The 20,003-nt window shown below is 39.5% G+C and overlaps 1 protein-coding gene across 4 annotated transcripts in view; it reads left to right on the forward strand.

Annotated features, from left to right (window-relative positions):
* Positions 1-5,514: 5,514 nt before the first annotated feature.
* The window catches only part of RIC3 (RIC3 acetylcholine receptor chaperone), a 51,968-nt gene continuing 37,479 nt past the window's right edge, over positions 5,515-20,003 (forward strand). For all 4 annotated transcript variants that reach the window (XM_054583085.1, XM_054583093.1, XM_054583102.1 and 1 more), the window contains exon 1: positions 5,515-5,680. In XM_054583085.1, coding sequence (XP_054439060.1) covers positions 5,557-5,680 — 124 coding nt within the window. In that variant the 5' untranslated portion in view covers positions 5,515-5,556. The remainder of the gene's footprint in view (positions 5,681-20,003) is intronic.

Genomic DNA, 20,003 nt, shown 5'->3' on the forward strand with positions numbered 1-20,003 from the left:
ATTGATTTCATGGGCCAAGACTTTCAACTCACCATGATAAACATTCTGGGGCACTTCCCCGCAGGCTGTCAGGCAGGAAAAGGGCACAAAGAAGCACCGGATTTCTTAAATTCAGCAAATAAAGGGTATAGCTCTTACTTTTGAAGACAGCTTCTTCCTTACCACCCAAAAGAACAGGCAGACTTGCAAATGCGGAGAGTTGAGAGACCTGGGTTTCAATCTGGATGCAGCCATTAATTATCAGGGTGACAATGGCCAGTCTCTTCCCCTTGGCAAACCTCAGTTCTCCCTTCGAACTAATAACAGGAGAGCTTAGCAAACTCTAAAGGCCCCTCCAGTCTCCCCTTCCTTTGGCATGGGTCCCTTGGAGGCTGCCAATCTCAGGTGGCACTTTGGAGTGCCAGGTCCTGCCCAGGATGTGCTGTTGGAAGATGCTCTTCGTTGAGAGAGAGAGAGAGAGAGAGAGAGAGAGAGAGAGAGAGAGAATGAGTAATCCCTGGCTATCTTTAAACCCCAAAGGGAACCCCTTTGCTAAGCTGGAGTGGTTTCTGAACACCTCTCATCCCACTTCCAAATCTTCACCACCCTCAAAAAGTCCTCTCCCACCCTGCTCATTCTCAGATAACGGTCTGACCATATCCTTTACCAGGAAGACTGACTCAATGAGAAATGAACCCCCTTGATTTGTTGTTCCTGAGCTTCTTTTACGTGTGCCTGAGCTCACTCCCATTTTCTTTCCTCTGAGCTGATCCCTACTGCTGGGTTCTTAATGTCTGTTCCTTATGTCTGCTCCAGAATCTGGGCTTTGCTCCAACACTGGTCCTGTTGCTCCTATACTTTTCACCTCTCCCTTGCTAATGTCTTCCCCTAACTGTATAAACATATTCGAGCTTCTTTGTTTAGAAAATAACAAACCTCCCTCAAACCTTGGGCACCCTCCAGTTACCGCTACACCTTTCAGCTTTTCTCTCCATGAAGCTCCGTATATTGTGGGCGGTACTTGCCATCTCTACTTCCTTGTCATTCTCTCCTTCTTTAGCCCATAGCCACCCAACTTCTGATCTAGCTCTCCATCAATATTTTATTGGAAAAACTGGCCCCTCACTTCAGGGGTAAGACCTGAGTTTTTCAAGAGGTCTTGAATCATACATAATGCACTCCTGCTCCACAATACCACCCAGCCAGCAGGGCTCTAGCCTAAGTCTCCCCAGTTCCGTGGGCTGCCTAGCAGCTCTGTCCCCCCGAGGAGAATCCTGTTTCCTTCAGGCCCAAACCCCACCTGGCTGCAACAACGAACATGGCCCCAGCTAAATACTTTGGACAATCGCGTTGTTTCTGCTTTGCTCGAGGCTACCTCCAGGACTAGTGATCGTGACCCCTGCCCATTCACCTTCGCCACCATCTTAAGTCCAGGCCTCACAGATCATCCATCTTTCACATGGCCATCCAGCTGAGTACATATTTTATTCTGACTCTATCTCAATCTCTGACTTCCCAAACCTCTTGCTTACTGTGCTTTCTGGACTCAAGGTCTGTCATCAGAGAAAGTCAAGTTTGAGCATCTCTAATGCAAGTTACAGAAGTAAGTCAACAGAGTGGGCTAAAGGTCAGGCTGTGGTCAACAACTATGTATATACTGACATCACACTTCGTGACTTTTTGATGCCCTTCGTGGAGCAATGGTTCAGGGCCCCCAGCCAGGCTCAGTTGGCAGCAGCTGCAGTTAAGTGTCTCCAGTGTGGGGCCTCAAGGGCCTTATACCATCAGGGAGCCCTGCTAGTCATTACAAGGCAGATAGAAGTGGATTCCAAGGAGAAGGCAGCAAACAGAATCCCGCTACTCCTTGGGGCCTAAGGCTGACAGGGTCCCTCTCTGCCTCCTACTGCATAACAGAGGAAGAAAGATTCTCCTTCCTGGATCTTGCAGCCCATGAGCAGTTTGTTTCTGTCTTGAAGTTGAGTGTCAAGAAAGCAGATAAATCAGGAATGTTGGGAAGGTGTTTAGCATTGGGATAAGAATGCCAGCCACATAGGCAAGAGCTACTAGGGAACAGTTTACAAGTTCTGTGACAGTGGGACTTCAGGTGAGAGGAAAACAGGTTTGTCCTGAGTTTAGAACAACAAAAAATAGCATTAAATCAAGCGGCAACTAATAAGACCTGGGGTTTATTTGGGAAGTTTTGTGTTACCATCCATGCATCTGTGTATGTAAAGCACTTAGAAGTGTGCCTATGAGTGCATGTTACGCTGCTGCGGCAACTACTCCCAAAACAAAGACAGCTCCTTAGAAGAGCATGCCTCCTGGCTGCACGTTTACACCCTCTGTTCCTGTTATCTTCCAACCTTCCAGTGTTTCCTCATTCACAATTTTAACACCTGATCACTATCTTCTTTTTAGTCCTGTTTCTGTCCTCATACTTGGGAACTTCAACATAAAGGTGTGACCTAGGTTTCCACTGTGGCCTCTTACCACTTTTCACGAACACCCTTGCTAATCTTATCTTCTCCCAGACTTCATTACTATTGATGAATGAATCACTTCCATGTTTGTTTCCAGGCCAAACATCTCTTCTGAGCTTCAGACCCATATATCGAACGGGACAGCCCTACATAAATATTTCATGGAACCTCAAATTCAACTAGTCAAAGCCTGAACTCATCATCTTTCTCTTGCAAACCTGATTCTTCTATTCTCAAAATCTTGGTGTATGGAATCAATGTTTAACCAGTCACCCAAGCCAGAATTTTGGAGGTCATCCCAGATTCCTCTGCACCTCTTAGAAGTCATAGTCTATCAGTCACCACCTCCCAAAACTGCACATGTTGTCAATGAGTCCAGCGCTTCTCTGGTTCCAGAAAGTAAAACTGGTAGTTAAGAGGGCAAGTCTTGGGGTAAGTATACCTGAGTTCAAATAATAGCTTCTAATTTATAGTGTGCAATTGTTGGCAAGTTACTTAAGTTTTCTGTTCCTTGGTTTTTTAATCTGTAAAATGGGTATATAATAATATTGCTTACTTCATAACATTGTTAGAAGAGCCAATTGTTACAATATGTAAAATACTGGAACATAGTAAGTACTCAATAACATTTAGTGATATTGGTAATATCAACAATGATGATGCCTGAGCAACGCCAGTAGGGGCAACCACATGGCTCCAGTAATAGAGGAACCAGATTTGAAGGCTATCAATGGATTCTTAACTAGACTTTCAACCAACCCTTCTTTATTCAGCCCCACTCCCCATCTCTGCCTTTAAAGGAACTCAATGCCTCCAATTCCTAAGACTCCGTAGGTTCTGAAGGGCAAATTAGTTTGCCACTTAGGGGTTTTCTAAGACTTCACTTTTAATATACAGACACTTCACTCTACATGTGCACTTCAGTCTACACATGCACTGTCCAATATGATAATCACCAGTCACACAGGCTACAAAGCCCTTTAAATGTGATTAACCAGTGCCTTACATGTTAAACTAATACTATTTTGGGTATAGTGGGTTAAATAAAATATTTGTTTTACCTGTTTATTTTCACTTTTTAATGTGGCTACTAGAAAATTTTAAATTACGCATGACTGGCATTATATTTCTATTGGATAATGTTGCATCTTACAAAATTTTGACATTTCTTGTCTGCTGTCATGTTTTCTCCCATTCTCTTTAGTCTTATAATTGATACACTTTGTCTATTTTCATTTTTGTAAGGAGTCTGGGGAAAACGAAGATAAATGGGTGTGTTTCATCTGCTATATTTAACTGGAAGTCATATCCAAGCTTCTCACAATCTAGCTCCTGCGTATATTTGTAGTCTTATCACTTTATGTCCTGTTACGAACCCTCTGGCCCAGAAAAAATGAATTATTAATACCAGTTTTTGGAACACACCAGGAAACTTCAAGGTTTCATGCCTTGGCTTTCTTTGCATCCTTTTCCTGAAATACCCTCTAACTTCTCCCACCAGTCTGCCTAGTAACTTATCCTTCAAAAACTCACTCCATCCTCAAAAACTCACTCAAATTTCACCTACTCTCAGGAGCTTTTCCTGACTCTTCTCCTTTCAGGTTTGCTGACTGCTCCAGAGTCCAAAGTATTGGGTTGGCCCAAAAAACAAAAGTCCATTACGTTTTTTCCCATATGATGACTCTAGTAGTGCTTAGTTGTCTTTAACTTCAGTCAGAATAGTTTTGCTAGATTGTGCTGTGACAGCTGTCATATCCGTGTGCAAACAAAACAAAACAAAAATGCCCATAAAAACTGGTGAATTTTTGTGCAGCCATTTTAACATTAAAGATGGAAGAAAATACCCAACATTGTTGTCGTATTATGCTTTATTATTTCAAAAAAGGTAAAAATGCAACTGAAACACCAAAAAAGATTTTTGCAGTGTATGGAGAAGGTGCTGTGACTGATCGAACATGTCAAAAGTGGTTTGACATTTTGGCCAAATAATTCTTTGCTGCGGGGCTGCCTTATGCATTGGAAGATGTTTAGCAGCACCCCTGGTCTTTACCCACTAGGAGCCAATAGCGGGAGAGAGCTGACATACTCAAAATATTCAAATCAATACAGTTATTGGTGTAAATGAAAAATATGCCTTTTATTTTACAGGAAAAAAAAAGCATACAGACTTTTTGGCCAACCCATTATTTCTTGCATTTTCTTGTTTAGGTACCTGTCTTCTCCGTAATTGTATCCATCTTACTCGTCAGGCCCTTTAGTGCCATTTCAGGGTTTGATACATGGTGAGAACTAAAAGAATGTTTATTAAATAGATCAATAAAGATAGTAAGAAAGAACTGTAGGGATACAGAGGAAGGAGAGGCTGACTTTAAAAATTTCACAAGGGCAGTATTTTCCAGCTGTTCTTCAGAGAAGTTTTTAAGGGGTGGCGGTGGCTTTAGGAATTTTCTGTGCAGAGGAAACAGGACAGGCAAAGCAAGGACTATGCTGGGGAAATAGCAAATGATCTAGCTTGATGGGACATTGGTAAGGCCAGGTCATACGGGGCCTTGAGGTCCTTGCAAGGAGTTTGACAGCTGCTCTGAGGATACAAAGAAGCTGTCCAGACGTTTTAAGCTGTGGAGGAAGATCATTGGGCCTGCGTTTTAGCATTATCCCCTTTGGCTGCAGGTGGAGAATGACTGCAGGGCCTTGGGGCGAACTGGGAGATTGAGTTCGCTGAAGTAATCAGGGAATTGATGGTGTGGTCTGGGGTGGTCGTGAGCGATGGGGTCTCATGGAGGGAATGGAGCGATGGGGTCACAGGGAGGGAATGAAGGGCACGAGTGTCGGTTACTTGGGCAGCAGGACGCACAGGTCCAAGTGGGGCGTGAGGGGTTGCTGTTTGTACAAACAGGATGCGTCGGACACCGTTTACAGTGAAACCTCGCGGGAAGAGTAAGCCAGCCCCGCACCGGGGAGTGGGAGCGCGGGCGCCCGGCGCTCTTGTCCCTCGCGCGTCGCCGTCGGCACAGCCCGCGGTTTGCCCCGAGGAGGCCGCCGGCGCTACGGTTCCGGTTCCGGTTCGCCTCTGCACCTGTGGCGAGGGCCAGCGGCCATGGCGTACTTCACTGTGCAGAGGGTGGCGTTGGCCTCGGGGCTCGTCCTGGCTGTGTCGCTGCTGCTGCCCAAGGCCTTCCTGTCCCGCGGAAAACGGCTGGAGCCGCCACCTGCTCCCGAAGGTAAGCGCAGGCCAGCTCGCTTTGGGCTGCCGGCATCCCTGTCACTAGTAGGGAGAACGCTGATCCAGGGAGGGGTGACTCCGGGAGCCTCCGGTCCCCACCTGCATATCCGCAGAACGGCCTAGGGAAGGCAGGCCGTTGGGGAGGTGCCAAGCCCCACGGTTCCCTTGGCATCAGCGGGCAGCGGCCCAGCTCCCCCGGCTTCCTGTCCCTTACTGACCTTCAAGGGCCAGCAATACGCGCTTCCATGCTGCGCACCCCCTAAGCGGTCTGCACACACCCGTTACTCTCATCCCCTTCGCCTCCCCCCAAAGGCTTAAATCATTCAGGTTCTTTGCCTCAGGAGGGCTCCCACTTGGGAGCCCTCTTTAGGGTTTCTGGGTACTTTCTGTGGTGCTTTAAATGTAATAAAGTCCTTTGGAATTGGTGGTGGTAACCTTAATTAGTTGTGTGTGTTTGATGTTGGGTGCTCAGTGTTTCAGGCTCTTTTTGTGCCTTTTAAAATACACAGGCATGCCTCGTAGATATTGCGGGTTTGCTTCCAGACCACCCTAATAAAGCTGGTGGAGGGTCTTGCCTTTAATTGTTTTTTGTTTGTTTGTTTGTTTTTGTTTTTTAAAGTAAAAGAAAGACCTGTGAAGCGCGATTAAGGGGGGGTATACTTGTATCTTGAAGATTTTAATTCATATGTTAATTACTGAGATGAACAAATCGGTACCGTCCGTTTACTTAAATAAGCATTTAAGCATTTAATCCTTTGTTATTGGCATGATGTATGTGGTGTTTAAAAATCCACCCTGTTGGTTGCATTCTGGGACTTCTACATAATGAATGAGTGTAAAGGTGGATGCCAAAACCTGGGAGAGGGATCTAGAACAATTCTCTATAGGTGATGAAGTTCTGCGGTAACCCTCTCCTGTAAGTTATCTCTGTAACATCCTTGAGACATGGTTTTATAGTCTCCAAACACTTCCACTAATGTTCAACCTGTTGTTTATTGGACAGCTCCTTTTAAATTAAATCCACTTCTCTTTAATTTGTGCACACTGGCTGTTGTTCCACCCTCTTGCACATCCTAGATTATAAATACTAGAAGTACAGAGAACGAGGCTGTAGGGGTGGAGGGCAAATAGAATTCACTTGATAATCTTTACACTTGCAAAAACAATTTATGTGGAACAGGGTCCTAAAGAATCTTCATATGTTTGTTCTTATATTTTTGTTTTATTACAAAATCCCGAAGGTTTTACTCAGTGGTCTAATGTCATTGTCTGCCTTGAAGAAAAGTAAATTCATGATGATCTTGAACAGTAAAGATTTTTCCACAACAGTGTTTTACTGAACTGAATCCCCATTATGCTGAATTATCTTGAATAAGGTCTATTGAGTGTGAGTGGGGGAACCCCTTCTGAATGTTGTAAAATATAGAGATTAGACATGGCTCTTTTACTTGAGAACTCAAGAGCTGGCATTCAATGTTCTCACCTTAGAATCTTTGCACTTTCTGTTCTCTCGATTCCTGTAGTGTTCTTCCCTCAGCTTCCTTTTCATTTAAGTTTCAGCTCATATGTAAACTTCTCCCAGAGACTTTCCCTAAGGACTCTAGGTGAAATAATTCTCTCCACTCCCATCATTTCCTATTCCATCATGTTGTTTTATTTTTTTTATTGCAGGGATGACTATATGAAATTTCCTTGTTTACTCTTTTTTTGTTTGTTTATTTGTTTCTACTTTCTAGAATGTAATCTCCATGAGGGCAGGGACTTTGTCTTTTTTATCATTGTTTCTTTAGCACCTGGCTGAAATAACAGTCAATAAATACTTTTAAATGAATAATTTAAGATTATGAAGTTCCTAAATTTTGCATTAATTGCTGAAGTAGTATAATGTAGGCAAAAACTTACCTTGAATGATAATATTTTGGTTAATGAAATGTGCTAACTTAAATCCTTGCCCTGGTACACTGACATTTTAAAAGTAGTTACTCCTAACCATTGTTGGGTTATCAACCCCTTTGAGAATCTGATGAAAGTTATGGATTTTCTCCCTAGAAAAATGCACATACTTTTTAGGTATACATTTGAGTATCAATTCAGAGGATTCACAGAACCCAGAAATCCTTGCTTTGAAGAAGGGGGCAGCCTCCATTATTTGAAAATTATTAACATTTGTGTCATTGTGGCTTCCATTTCTACCCATTGGAGTATGTGAAAAAGCATAGTCCCTTTTCCACATGACATCTGTTAAGATAGTGTTTCAGCAAATATTTATGATATACCCTTTCACATAGAGTACATACAACGTACAGATACTGTGGATTCCAAGAAAAAATAAGCCAAATCTCTGCCTGAGGAACCCACAGCTTACAGAGGAAAACAGACAAGTAGGTGCAAAAGGTGTCAGTTGTAGGTCCTCAAGTCCTTGCAGGGAATGGTGGCAACATGGTTAGAATGGTCAGTTTTATTAGAGGCAAGAAAGGTGTTGTAGAGGAGAGTATAGTTTTTCTCTGAACAGCTTTTGTGAGATATAATTCACATGCCATTAAATTCACCCATTTAAAGTGTACAATTTAGTGGTTTTTAATGTATTCAGGGTTGTGCAACCATCACCAAAATCAATTTTGAACATTTCACTCCCTGCCAAAAAATTCCGCAATCTTTAGTCATCACCCTCTAACATCACCGCCTTCAGCCCTAGGGCAACCTAAACTACTTCCTGTCTCTATCAATTTTTCTATTATGGACATTTCATATACATGGAATCATACAATATGTGATCTTTTGTGACTGGCTTCTTTCACTTAGCATAGTGTTTTCATGATTCATCATGTTGTAGCAAGTATCATTTCATTTCTTTTTATGGCTGAGTAATAGTCCTTTGTGTGGATATACCACATTTTATTTATCATTTTATCATCAGTTCATAGGCATTTGGGTTGTTTATATTTTTATTATTATAAATAATGCTGCTATTAACTTTTGTGTAGGCACGTTTTCATTTTTCGGGTATAGACATTCCGGAAATGTGAACATTTTAGTGTGGCTGGAACTAACAGTGGAATTTCAGAGTCATATGATTTATTTTTCTATGTTTAACTTTTTGAGGAACCACTAGACTATTTTCCAAAGCAGATGCACCATTTTGCATTCCAGCCCACGATGTATGTGGGTTCCAGTTTTTCCACATCTTATCTATACTTATTATTGTGTGCCTTTTTTATTATAGCCTTCCTAGTCGGTGTGAAGTGGTATCTTATTGTGGAATTTTTTTTGCATTTCCTTGATGACTAATGACATTGAGCATCTTTTCATGTACTTCTTGGCTATTTGCATATCTTTGGAGAAAATTCTATTGAGATCTTTTGCCCACATTTAAATTGGGTTATTTTTTATTACTGAGTTTTAGAGTTCTTTTTATATTTTAGATACAAATCCATTATGAGATACATGATTTGCAATTACTTTCTCCCATCTAGTGGGTTATCTTCATTTTCCAAATGGTATACTTTTAGAAGAAAAGTTTTTAATTTTTATGAAGTCCAGTTTATTTTTATTTTGTTGCTTATGCTTTTGGTGTCATATTTAAAAAACCATTGCCAAATCCAAGGTCATGATTTATACTTATGTTTTCAAATTTTACAGTATTTGCAGTTACATTGAAGTCTTCAATCTGTTTTGAGTTATTCTTTGTATACAGTGTTACAAAGAAGTTCAGTTTCATGTGGATATGCAGTTAATTATCCCAGGACCATTTGTTGAAAAGCCTATTCTTTTTACATTGAATTATTTTGACACACTTGTTGAAATTCATTTGTGTATAAATGTGTGAGTTTATTTCTGGACTCTCAATTCTGTTCCATTGACATATACGTATGGGGGGGGAGGGGTGTGTGTGTGTGTGTGTGTGTGTGTGTGTGTGTGTATGCCAGTACCACAGTCTTCATTACTATAACTTTGTAGTAAGTTTTGAGAATGAATTGTAAGTCTTCCAGTATTGTTATTTTTCAGGATTGATTTCTGAGTCCTGTGACCCAGCATTTTCATATACATTTTAGAATCAGCTTGTCAATTTCTGCACACACACAAAAAAAGCCAGCTGGGATTTTGATAGACTGTGTTGAGTCTGTAGATCAATTTGTGGAGTATTGCCATCTTAACAAATTAAATCTTTCAGTCTGTGAACACAGCGTTTCTTTTTATTCAGATCTTTAATTGCTTTCACTTTTTATAATTTTATAATTTTTCATAATTTTGTAATTTTCAGTGTCACCAGTCTTATTTTGTTATATTTCTAAGTATTTTATTGTTTTTGATGTTACTATAAATTGAGTTATTAATTTTATTTTCAGGTTGTTTACTAGTGTATAGAAATACAATTAATTTTTGTGTAATAATATTGTATCCTGCAACCTTGCTGAATTATTAGCTGTAATAAACAATCATGTCATTTGCAAATAGAAATATTTTACTTTTCTTTCCTATTGGCATGCCTTTTTTTTTTCCTTTCCTAACAGCCGAGGCTAGAACTTCTAGTACAATGCTGAATAGAAGTAGTGAGAGTGAACATCCTTGTCTTTTCCCTGATCTTAAGAAGAAAGCTTTCAATGTACTGTTTTCATGGATAGAAAAAATTAACATTAAAACGTCCACTCTACCTAAAGCAGTCTCCAGATTCAGCACAATTCCTATGAAAATCCCAATGGCATATCCCACAGATCTAGAACAAATATTCCAAAAATTTATATGGAACCACAAAAGACCCTTAATAACCTTAGAAATCTTAAGAAGAACAAGGTTGGAGGTACCATACTATCTGATATCAAACTATACTACAAGGACATAGTAATAAAAAACAGCGTGCTATTGGCACAAGAACAGGCACATAGCTCAGTGGAACAGAATAGAGTGCAAAGAAATAAACCCATGCCTTTATGGTCAATTAATATTTGACAAAGGAGGCAAGAACAAACAATGGAGTAAAAACAGTCTCTTCAATAAATGGTTTTGGGAAAGTTGGACAGATACATGCAAAAAAATGAAACTGGACCACCAAATTATACCATTTACAAGAATAAACTCAAAATGGATTAAAGACTTAAGTTGCAAAACCATAAAAATTTTAGAAGAAAACATTTCTCATAGCAGTATTTTTGCTGATATATCTCCTCAGGCAAGGAAAACAAAAGGAAAGATAAACAAATGGGACTACATCAAACTGAAAAGCTTTTGCACAGCAAAAGAAACCATCGACAAAATGAAAAGGCAATCCACTGATTGGGAGAACATATTTGCTATTGACACATCTGAAGGGATTAATTTCCAAAATATATGAAGAACTTATACTACTCAACACCAAGAAGACAAGCAACTCAATTAAAAAAATGGGCAAAAGATCTGAATACTTTTCCAAAGAGGACATACAGATGGCCAATAGACATATGGAAAAATGCTCAATGTCACTAATCATCAGAGAAATGCAAATTAAAACTGCAAGGAGATACCACCTCATGCCTGTAGAATGGCTATTCTCAATAAATTAACAAACCAGTGCTGGTGAGGATATGGAGAAAAGGGGAACCCTTGTGCACTGTTGGTGGGAATGCAGACTGGTGCAGCCACTGTGGAAGGCAGCATGGAGATACCTCAGAAAATAAAAAATAGAGCTGCCTTATGACCCAGTGATCCCACTTCTGGGAATATATCCTAAGAAACCTGAAACACTGATTCAAAAGAATATATGTGCTTCTATGTTCCTTGCAGTGCTTTTATAGTCCAAGATCTGGAAACAGCTGGAGTGCCCATCAGTAGATGAGTGGTTAAAAAAGCTGTGGTACATTTACACAATGGATTATTACTTGAGCATAAAAAAGAAGGAAATCTTACCTTTTGCAACAGCATGTATGGACCTGGAGATTATTATGCTAAGTGAAATAGCCAGTCAAAGAAAGACAAATACCATATACTTTCACTCATATGTGGAATGTAATGAACAAAAACTGACAAAATATTACAGAAAGAGGCATGGATACATGGAACATACAGACAGCTGTCAGAAGGAATGGGGGTTGTGTGGTTTGATGAAAGAAGATGAAGGGATCAATAAAAAATATGTATATCACATAGACACAAACAAGAGTGTGGTGATACCCAGTGGGAAAAGGAGGTAGCGGGTAGGTGGAGGTGAGGAAAGAGGGAAAAATCGGGACGGAAAGAGACTTTGCCTGGGGCAGTGTGCAGTTGATGTTCTTTTGAGTTGTACACTTGAAATTTGTATGGTTTCGTGAACCAGTGTCACCCCAGTAAGTTCAGTTTAAAAAAGAGAAGAAAGCTTTCATACCATTAAGTATGTTAGATATGTAGACGCCCCTTATCAAATTGAGGAAGTTTCCTTCTATTCCTAGTTTGTTGAGTGTTTTTATTATGAATGGATGTTGAATTATGTCAAATGCTTATTCTATGCCTATTGAGATTACCATGGATTTTTAGTCCTTCATTCTGTTGATATAATAGATTACAAGATTGGTTTTTGGATATTAAATCAGCCTTTCATTTCTTGTATAAATTGATGTCATGTCTTTTAAGTGTTTCTGTCATCCAGAGTAGGAAGGGCATTCTAAGCAGAGGAAACATAGAAAAAAAAATCTTAGAGTCTTGAAATAGCTTTAGAGTTGTAAGAGATAAGACCAGAGAAATTGGCAGGGGCCAAACTGAAGATTTTTTTTCTGCCATACTTTAGGAGTTTAGATTTTATTCTAAAGGTAGAGGAGGCCGTTTTAAGTTTGTAAGTAGGAGAGAGATGTTCAGTCTGGGCTTAGACGCCAACCCTGGCAGATGCAGAGTTCAAAACACTGCTGATCCGGATGCTGAGAGAACTCATTGAATACGGCAACAACGTAAAGGAAGAAATGAAGTATACACTAAGTGAAATAAAGATCAGGGAACCAACAATAGAGAAAAGGAAGCCAGGATTCAAATCAACACTTTGGAACATAAGAAAGAAATAAGCATTCAACCAAAGCAGCAAGAAGAAACAAGAATTCCAAAAAATGCGGATAGTATAAGAAGCCTCTGGACATTTCCGAATGTCCCAACATCCAAATCATAGGGCTGCCAGAAGGAGAAGAGGAGAGCAAGAAAATGAAAACTTATTTGAAAAAATAATGAAAGAAAGCTCCCCTAATTTGGCAAAAGAAGTAGACATACAAGTCCAGAAAGCACGGAGTCCCAAACACGTTGAACCCAAAGAGGACCACACCAAGACACATCATAATTAAATGCCAAAAGTTAAAGAGAGACTCTTAAAAGCAACAAGAGAAGAGCAGAGAGTTATCTACAAAGGCATTCCCATAAGACTATCAGCTGATTTCTAAAAAGAAACTTTGCAGGCAAGAAGGGCCTAGCAAGAAGTATTCTAAGTGATGAAAAGCAAGGACCTACAACCTAGATTACTCAATTCAGCAAAACTGTCATTTAGAATGGAAGGGCAGGTAAAGTGCTTCCCAGACAAGGTAAAGCTAAAGGAGTTTATGATCACCAAGCCATTATTACATGAAATGTTAAAGGAGTTATTTAAGAAAAAGAAGATCAAAACTATAAACGTTAAAATGACAACAAATTCACAACTATCAACAATGGAATCTAAAAAAAAACAAACTAAGCAAAAAACCAGAACAGGAACAGAATCAGAGATATAGAGATCATTTGGAGGGTTATTAGTAGGGAGGAGGAAAGGGGAGAATGGGGGAAAAGGTACAGGGAATAAGAAGCATAATTGGTAGGCATGAAATAGGGGGATGTTAAGAATGGTATAGGAAATGGAGAAGCCAAAGAACTTATATGCACAACCCACGAACATGAACTAAGGGAGGGATTGCTGGAAGGAAGTGGGATACTGGGCAGAGAGGGAGAAAGGGGGGAAAAATTGGGACAACTGTAATAGCATACTTGGTAAAATATACAGGTTCTGGCAGAAGTAATGCCTGCTTGAGTGTGGATGGCAGGGTAATAGTGTAGGTATAATAATTCACAGTTTTAATTTGTACATTTCACCTAAAATGTCATATGGTGTGCTTGAGTGTGATATTGTTATGTTAAAGAATTATATTCTTATGATTTTGTAATAAAAAAGAGGTGTTGTGCTGGACCCTGCTCTTTAAAAAACAAGTAAATAAATCGAAATAACAGCAGGTGTAAGCCAATGAAAAAGCAGCCTATTGCTTCTTCCCACACTCCTTTTAAAAATTCTGTATGTAATGCAACCTGGGGATTGTTTTAGACTTTTGTCATTTTACTTACTCACCTTGCTGTATATTGGAATCCTAAGCTATTTTTTTTTAAATAGATTTTTGTTCATTTTTTACTGTTTACCTGATGTTTTGGAGCCAAATATAGTACTTTATAGTCTTCCCTGTCTAGAATTCTAGCCTCGTCAAGTTTATTCAGAGCATCCATTTTTCTACTCGGTATATTTATTATCTCTCTCAGCTATATGCCATTCTTAATTTTTTAAAAAAAACTTTCATTTAGGACATTTTCAAACCTCAGCAAAAGTAGAGAGAGTACTAAAATGAATCCACATCACCCTGCTTCAGTGACTATCTTTTTGTGTCGTGGGTATCTCCACCTACTTTCCCTCCCTCCCCCACGCCCACTCCCCATTCATTCAGTTATTTTTTTAAGCAAATCCCAGACATTGTATCACTTTATCCTTAAATACTTGAGTATATATCGCTAACAAAATAAGAATTTTTAAAAAATGCCATAGTACCATTATCACACATGAAAAAAATCAGTAATTCCATCGTGTCATTAAATATCTAGTCAGTATTCAAATTTCTCTTACTGTCTCATGATACTTTTTTTACAACTTTACTCGATTATGATGAGCTTGTCTTCTTGATAGATCATTCTAATTATTTTCTTAATGTATCGGTCATTTGAAACTGCTGTTAGGATTGCACTAGTCTATTTGCTGAAACCTCTTGTGAAGAGTTATTCAACCAGTTGGTCATTTGATTGCTTTCCCTGATCTCATGCTATTTTAGACTATGGTCTGCCTGCTTGCTCCCTTCCCTCTTCAGTCTGTTCTCAACACATCAGCCATATTGATCCTGTCAGATCCTCAGTCTCTCCCCTCCATAGAACCTCAGATGAAAACATAAAGCCTGCACATGATGCAGAAGGCCCTGCTGAATCCTCTTCCCCATTTCCCTGTGCTTTTCCTGCTTTCTTACTTAGCTTTGTCCACACTGGTCCCCTCCTTGCTGTTCCTTTGACATGCCAGGCATGCTCCCACTTCAGGGACTGTGCATTTGCTGTTTCCTCTGCCTGAAATGCTCTTTTCTGAATATCCATCTGCCTTTTCTTCATCTTCTTTAGGCCTTTACTTGAATGCGTGCATCTCCTGAGCCTTTTCTGGCCAGCTAGAATCTTCCTCCTACACCTATCTCCTTTGCTTGCTTTATTTTTTTTCTCCTCAGTATTTATCGCTATATTGTTTATTATCTCTTTTCTCATTTACAAAGGAGGGTCCACCAGGGCAGGGATTTTTGTTTTGCTCATTGCTGTATCTCCAGTTTTAGACCTGTGCTGCATATAGTAGACAGTAAATATTTATTAATGAATGAAAGAATGAATAAATTGAGTGAATTAATGAATGCTGGCTCCTAGGGATTATAGCTTCCTCTATTAGCACTTGTAAGCCATTACCTTTTTACTATTATTATTACATTCTTTATGGTTACATAAGTTAGAGTGTATGCATGTGCAGACTATTATGAATCCAGTCAATTATATTCATGAGGCGTTTTAAGTGATAGGGGGAAATTTTATGCTATATGTGAAAGGTAAAGATATACCCACTATGCATTTACCAGAAAGAAATAGGTCAACATTTTAACAGTGGTATTATTTCTGTATGAACTATGGGTGGTTGTTATTCTCTACACTTTTCTGTACTTTCTCGGTTTCCCATAGGTATGCATTTCTTTTATAATAAGGAAAAATTACTATTTCTCCCCTCCCATATCCACTCCTATCAAAAAATGGAAGAATCTTTTTTAGAAACTAGCCTAAGAGCTACAACATACTTACTTCTCTGTAGTTGAGGACTCCGCCGTTTGCTGTCTTCTTGCAAACTGGAACAGTAGTTATCTATCTTCATTCTTTAAAGATTTCTCCTTTTAGCAACATAATTTCTTAAAATTTGTTTAGCTCTGTGATCTTATTTGCAAGTATTTCCAGGCTTCTTGGTAGAAATTATTTAGTAAATAGACTTGAATTTGTTCTCTTCACCCATCAGGAACTTTATTTTTTTCCTTAGGATTGTTAATTCCCTTCCATTTAACCCCAAATTTATTTCCTTTGATAGAGAATATGGGAGCAAAATAGAGGCTGAGAAGTTCAGTTCGTTCAGCATTACATTTTATTATCAGGCAAATTTCCTTTTGCTCTAAGAATAACCCCTTTAGTACCTTTTCGTGGGTCCTTATTTATTTTGAACCTTTGTCTTCTCTTGTGGTTCTTTCAAGTCTTGTTGCTTTTTCTTGCTGATTGTTTATGTGTCTTTCTCTTAGTTTTTTCTCTGTTCTTTTAGAAGAGCCCCCTGTACATCTGCTTTTTACCCTGTGCCTTTCCTACCTGCTTGACAGTTTTTGAAATGCCCAAACAAATGTATTTGAAGAGTTTTCTTTTTAGGGATGTTCTCATGCCATGGAACTGTGAGTCTGTTTTTAGAGCTTCTGTCTTCCTAGAGCCTATGTCACGCACCCCCTACTTTGTTGCCACAGATACTAAGTTGGCATGGTCTCTTTCTCCTATGGTTCTCCTTTCATTTCACCAGCCTTTTTCTTCTTTGGCCAGAGTAGCAGTTCCCCTCCTTTTACCTTACGTATCTGTGGAACATGAAAATGTTAGCACGTTAGGTCAGGAACTTGTCAGTTGCTCCACTGTTAGCTAGGAACGGGTGCCAGGGTACCTGAAGCCGCCCGCGATGACAGTATGCCGCTTCTGTGCTAGAGCTGGCTTCAAGGGGGATCCTACCCACCACTGCCACTTGGTGCTCCCGTAACGCTGTCATATCTGGCATCTTTCCTGTGGACCCTGCTCGCCTGTGTTTTCCAGTGAGTGTTTCATTTTGAATGCTTATAAATAGGGTTCCTTACCAGCCCTTTCCCAGCCAGTCCTGTTTCTCTGGAAAGTTCAGACTCTTTTGTCAACATGTCCTCCTCAGGCAAGTCATGCCCACTGAATCTTGAGCTCTCTGAGATGTGAAAATACACACACACATATCTATGTTTGTTTATACATGTTTAACACACATATATACATAATCCTTTGTTATCTTAAATTATATCTCTGCTTTTAGAAGAGCTCCCTGAAAGAGTGTTCAAAGAAGAGAGGAGACAGTTTGAGAGCCTGTGAATGCATGTAAATTAGGTTCTTTTTCAAGTACAGAAACTTAGAGGTGAGTGGCTGTGGAGCAGTGTGGTGTGTGTGGAGCACTTTGATCAGTGACCCTGACTGCCATTTCCTGTTCTCAAAACTGTGAAATTGAGGTTACTCGGGATAATGAAGTAGAAAGCTGTTTTGAGTACTAAGAGTGATTGGGTTGGGTCTTGAGATTCCAGTAAAGGCCAAGAGGCACAGTATAAGTCAGCTAGCTCAGTTCAACAAAGTGAATGATATGTAAGACACAGAGAATGCCCTGCAGGGTCCCCATGCATAAGGAAAACATTACACTTTTATTCAAGAAGTTCTTAGCTTGTCCTCCAGCCACAGAATAACAGGAATACACCTCTGGTTGAGCCAGTTGGGTTTATTACTTTAGCAAGGGAGAATGCACACCTTGGAGAAGAATGCTACATCTCAGTAAGAGAGTAAAAGCCTTACTATTGTATTTGGGCTTGGATTAGGTGATTTTGAGGAAGGTTTAAGGATGTGGGGCTTTGGGATGCTGTCCGGAAGGTGGGAAAATTCTGTGATAGGGTATCTTAATAGTTTACCTAAAGGGAGCGCAGACTAGAGAAAGACTAAAGCTATAATTGGTGAAGAAGCACCATTATCCAAGAATGGGGGCAATTTGAAATTTGGCTGGGACAATGTTCATGTTTTGTCTGTGTTGAGGCAGAGTACAGAGTTGTCTGGGTTTTTTTTTCCCCTTGGTCCATCATGATCACAAAATGCCCTTGTTTGAGGGTTTCATGTTGATGTCCTGGAATTGCTGATAATTAGCAGGAGAAACCAGGACTTAACTGTGAGTGCCGGGCCAGCTCACAGCAGCAGCAAGGCCAAGCTGAGCGTACCAGTCCGCTTCTGGGTGTCAGAGGCTGCTTTTCTTTTTCTCAGACATGATTTGCAGGTTTCCGTTAGCACTACATAAAATTGGGTAGAAGCGGTGCTTAGTGGAAGATGTTACCTATTTCTGTTTCCCAATCTGTTCAAATACATGCTGTGCAATACATACATAACTCTTGAATAAAGCCAGGTATACTCAGTGCAATTAAAGAGGTTTAAGAAGTGTGTCCTAACTACATGGGGAGAAGATGCTTTGGGGAGGGGGCAGTGTCCTGGGCCTTGAAGGACAGGTTGGATTTAGATTATGTGGCGTTGCAGAGAAAACCAAAACCACTGAGATATAAGGGCTTAGAAGCAAGGAATCACCAGGCAGGCTCAAAGCATGGTGAGGAGTCTAGTTAGGCTGAATCAGGATGTTGTAATAGGAAAGAGGTACTTTTGAATTAGATTATGTAATTCAGTTGTTTAGGAGTTCTTTTTGTAGAGAGGAAACATCAGCACTTGTTAAATACCTACTGTGTGTGCTGGGTGCTTTGTATATGTTATTTTATTTAATCTGTAATCCTGTAACAACCCTGAGAAATAGGAATCATTATTCCCATTTTACAGATAATGAAAATGAGCTCTAGAAAGGTCCATTTAACCTCCACGTAAATTGTTAGATGGACAGCCAGGAGCTTAACTAGTAACTCTGACCAAAAAGATGGTACTCATTTTACTTCACTTTGCTGCCTCCTATGTAATGTGGCCTGTTGTCATCAGTGGGCACCATTGAAAGCTTTTGATCAGAAAAATGGCAAGACCAGTTAGAATTATGCTTCAGAAAAATTACTCTAGGAACAGAACAGTAATAGTTAACACATATAGATTATATGGACTAGGCCCCGTGCTAAACAACTTAGACATAAATATCTCTTTTAGTAATATGTAAAATGAACTAAAGTGGGGAGGCTAGCAAAAGATGAAGAAAGATCTGGTTAAATTAACAAAACACCAAAGCAGTGGTAAGCAAAGTAGAGTTAGGAGAGGAATGTAGCCAGAAGAGGCCCTTGGAGACTAGTGATGAAAAAACAGCTGTTGTCCCAAACTCCACTTTAAATAAGGCTGAATTAAATATGGCCTCTAGAACTGCCTCAGCATTTAGAAAGAAGCTTACATATCTTAAGGAACTAGCCCACAAGATCTTTCTTGAACTGTGTAATCCGAAATAACATATTCAGTTCTTTATTGATTTATATGCCCTGAGAATGAAATGCTGTGGATGGTTTAATGTTGCTTTCAGAAAGCTCTTTTGTTAACAGTGCTAGAGTTTTTGTTTTTGTTTTTAGCAGTAAGGGTGGTTATTAACAATGGAAAGTAGAGCTTCACTCTGTAAAATCCATTAAGTTTTTAGTCAAGCCTAAATGATATGCTAAGTGAAGTATTAATAATTAAATAAACCTATATATGGGGAAAGCTTTCAATAAACAATTAGGATTTAGTCAGATCCCATTTTAGGGAATACTTAAGTACTTTTAGAGATAGTGAAAACAGCTGTTTTCTATTTTGGATATTCTGTAATTTTAATGTTCTAATATCTTTAATGTTCTTATCTCTTTAGTTGTTTTTTTAAAGCACATTTTTAACCCCCCATCCCCACAAATCCTGTTTATAATGTAGCTATAAAGTAAAACACTTGAATAGTGAAAAGTAGGAAATAACCTAAATGTTCATCAGCTGGGGAGGGGGTAAATAGTGACAGGGATCTATCAAGAGATGCTTTGAGTAAATGAACTAGAGCTACATGTATCAACATGGCACATTTCTAGGCCAAAATATTGATCCCCACCCAGATTTTTAAAAAGGCAAAAAAAAAAAAAAAAGTTGCAGAAGTGTGAGTACAGGATGATACCATAATATCAAAGTTTTAAAAATCGTGGTAAAATATAGAACATGAAATTTATCATTTTAACCATTGGGTGTAAAGTTCAGTGGCATTAGGTGCATTCGCACTGTTATACAACCATCACTACTATCCATTCATAATATAA

This window comes from Pteronotus mesoamericanus, unplaced genomic scaffold, assembly GCF_021234165.1.
Source record: "Pteronotus mesoamericanus isolate MK-2021 breed Mesoamerican mustached bat unplaced genomic scaffold, CSHL_Meso_final contig_1189, whole genome shotgun sequence".
In the NCBI taxonomy this organism is placed as follows: domain Eukaryota; kingdom Metazoa; phylum Chordata; class Mammalia; order Chiroptera; family Mormoopidae; genus Pteronotus; species Pteronotus mesoamericanus.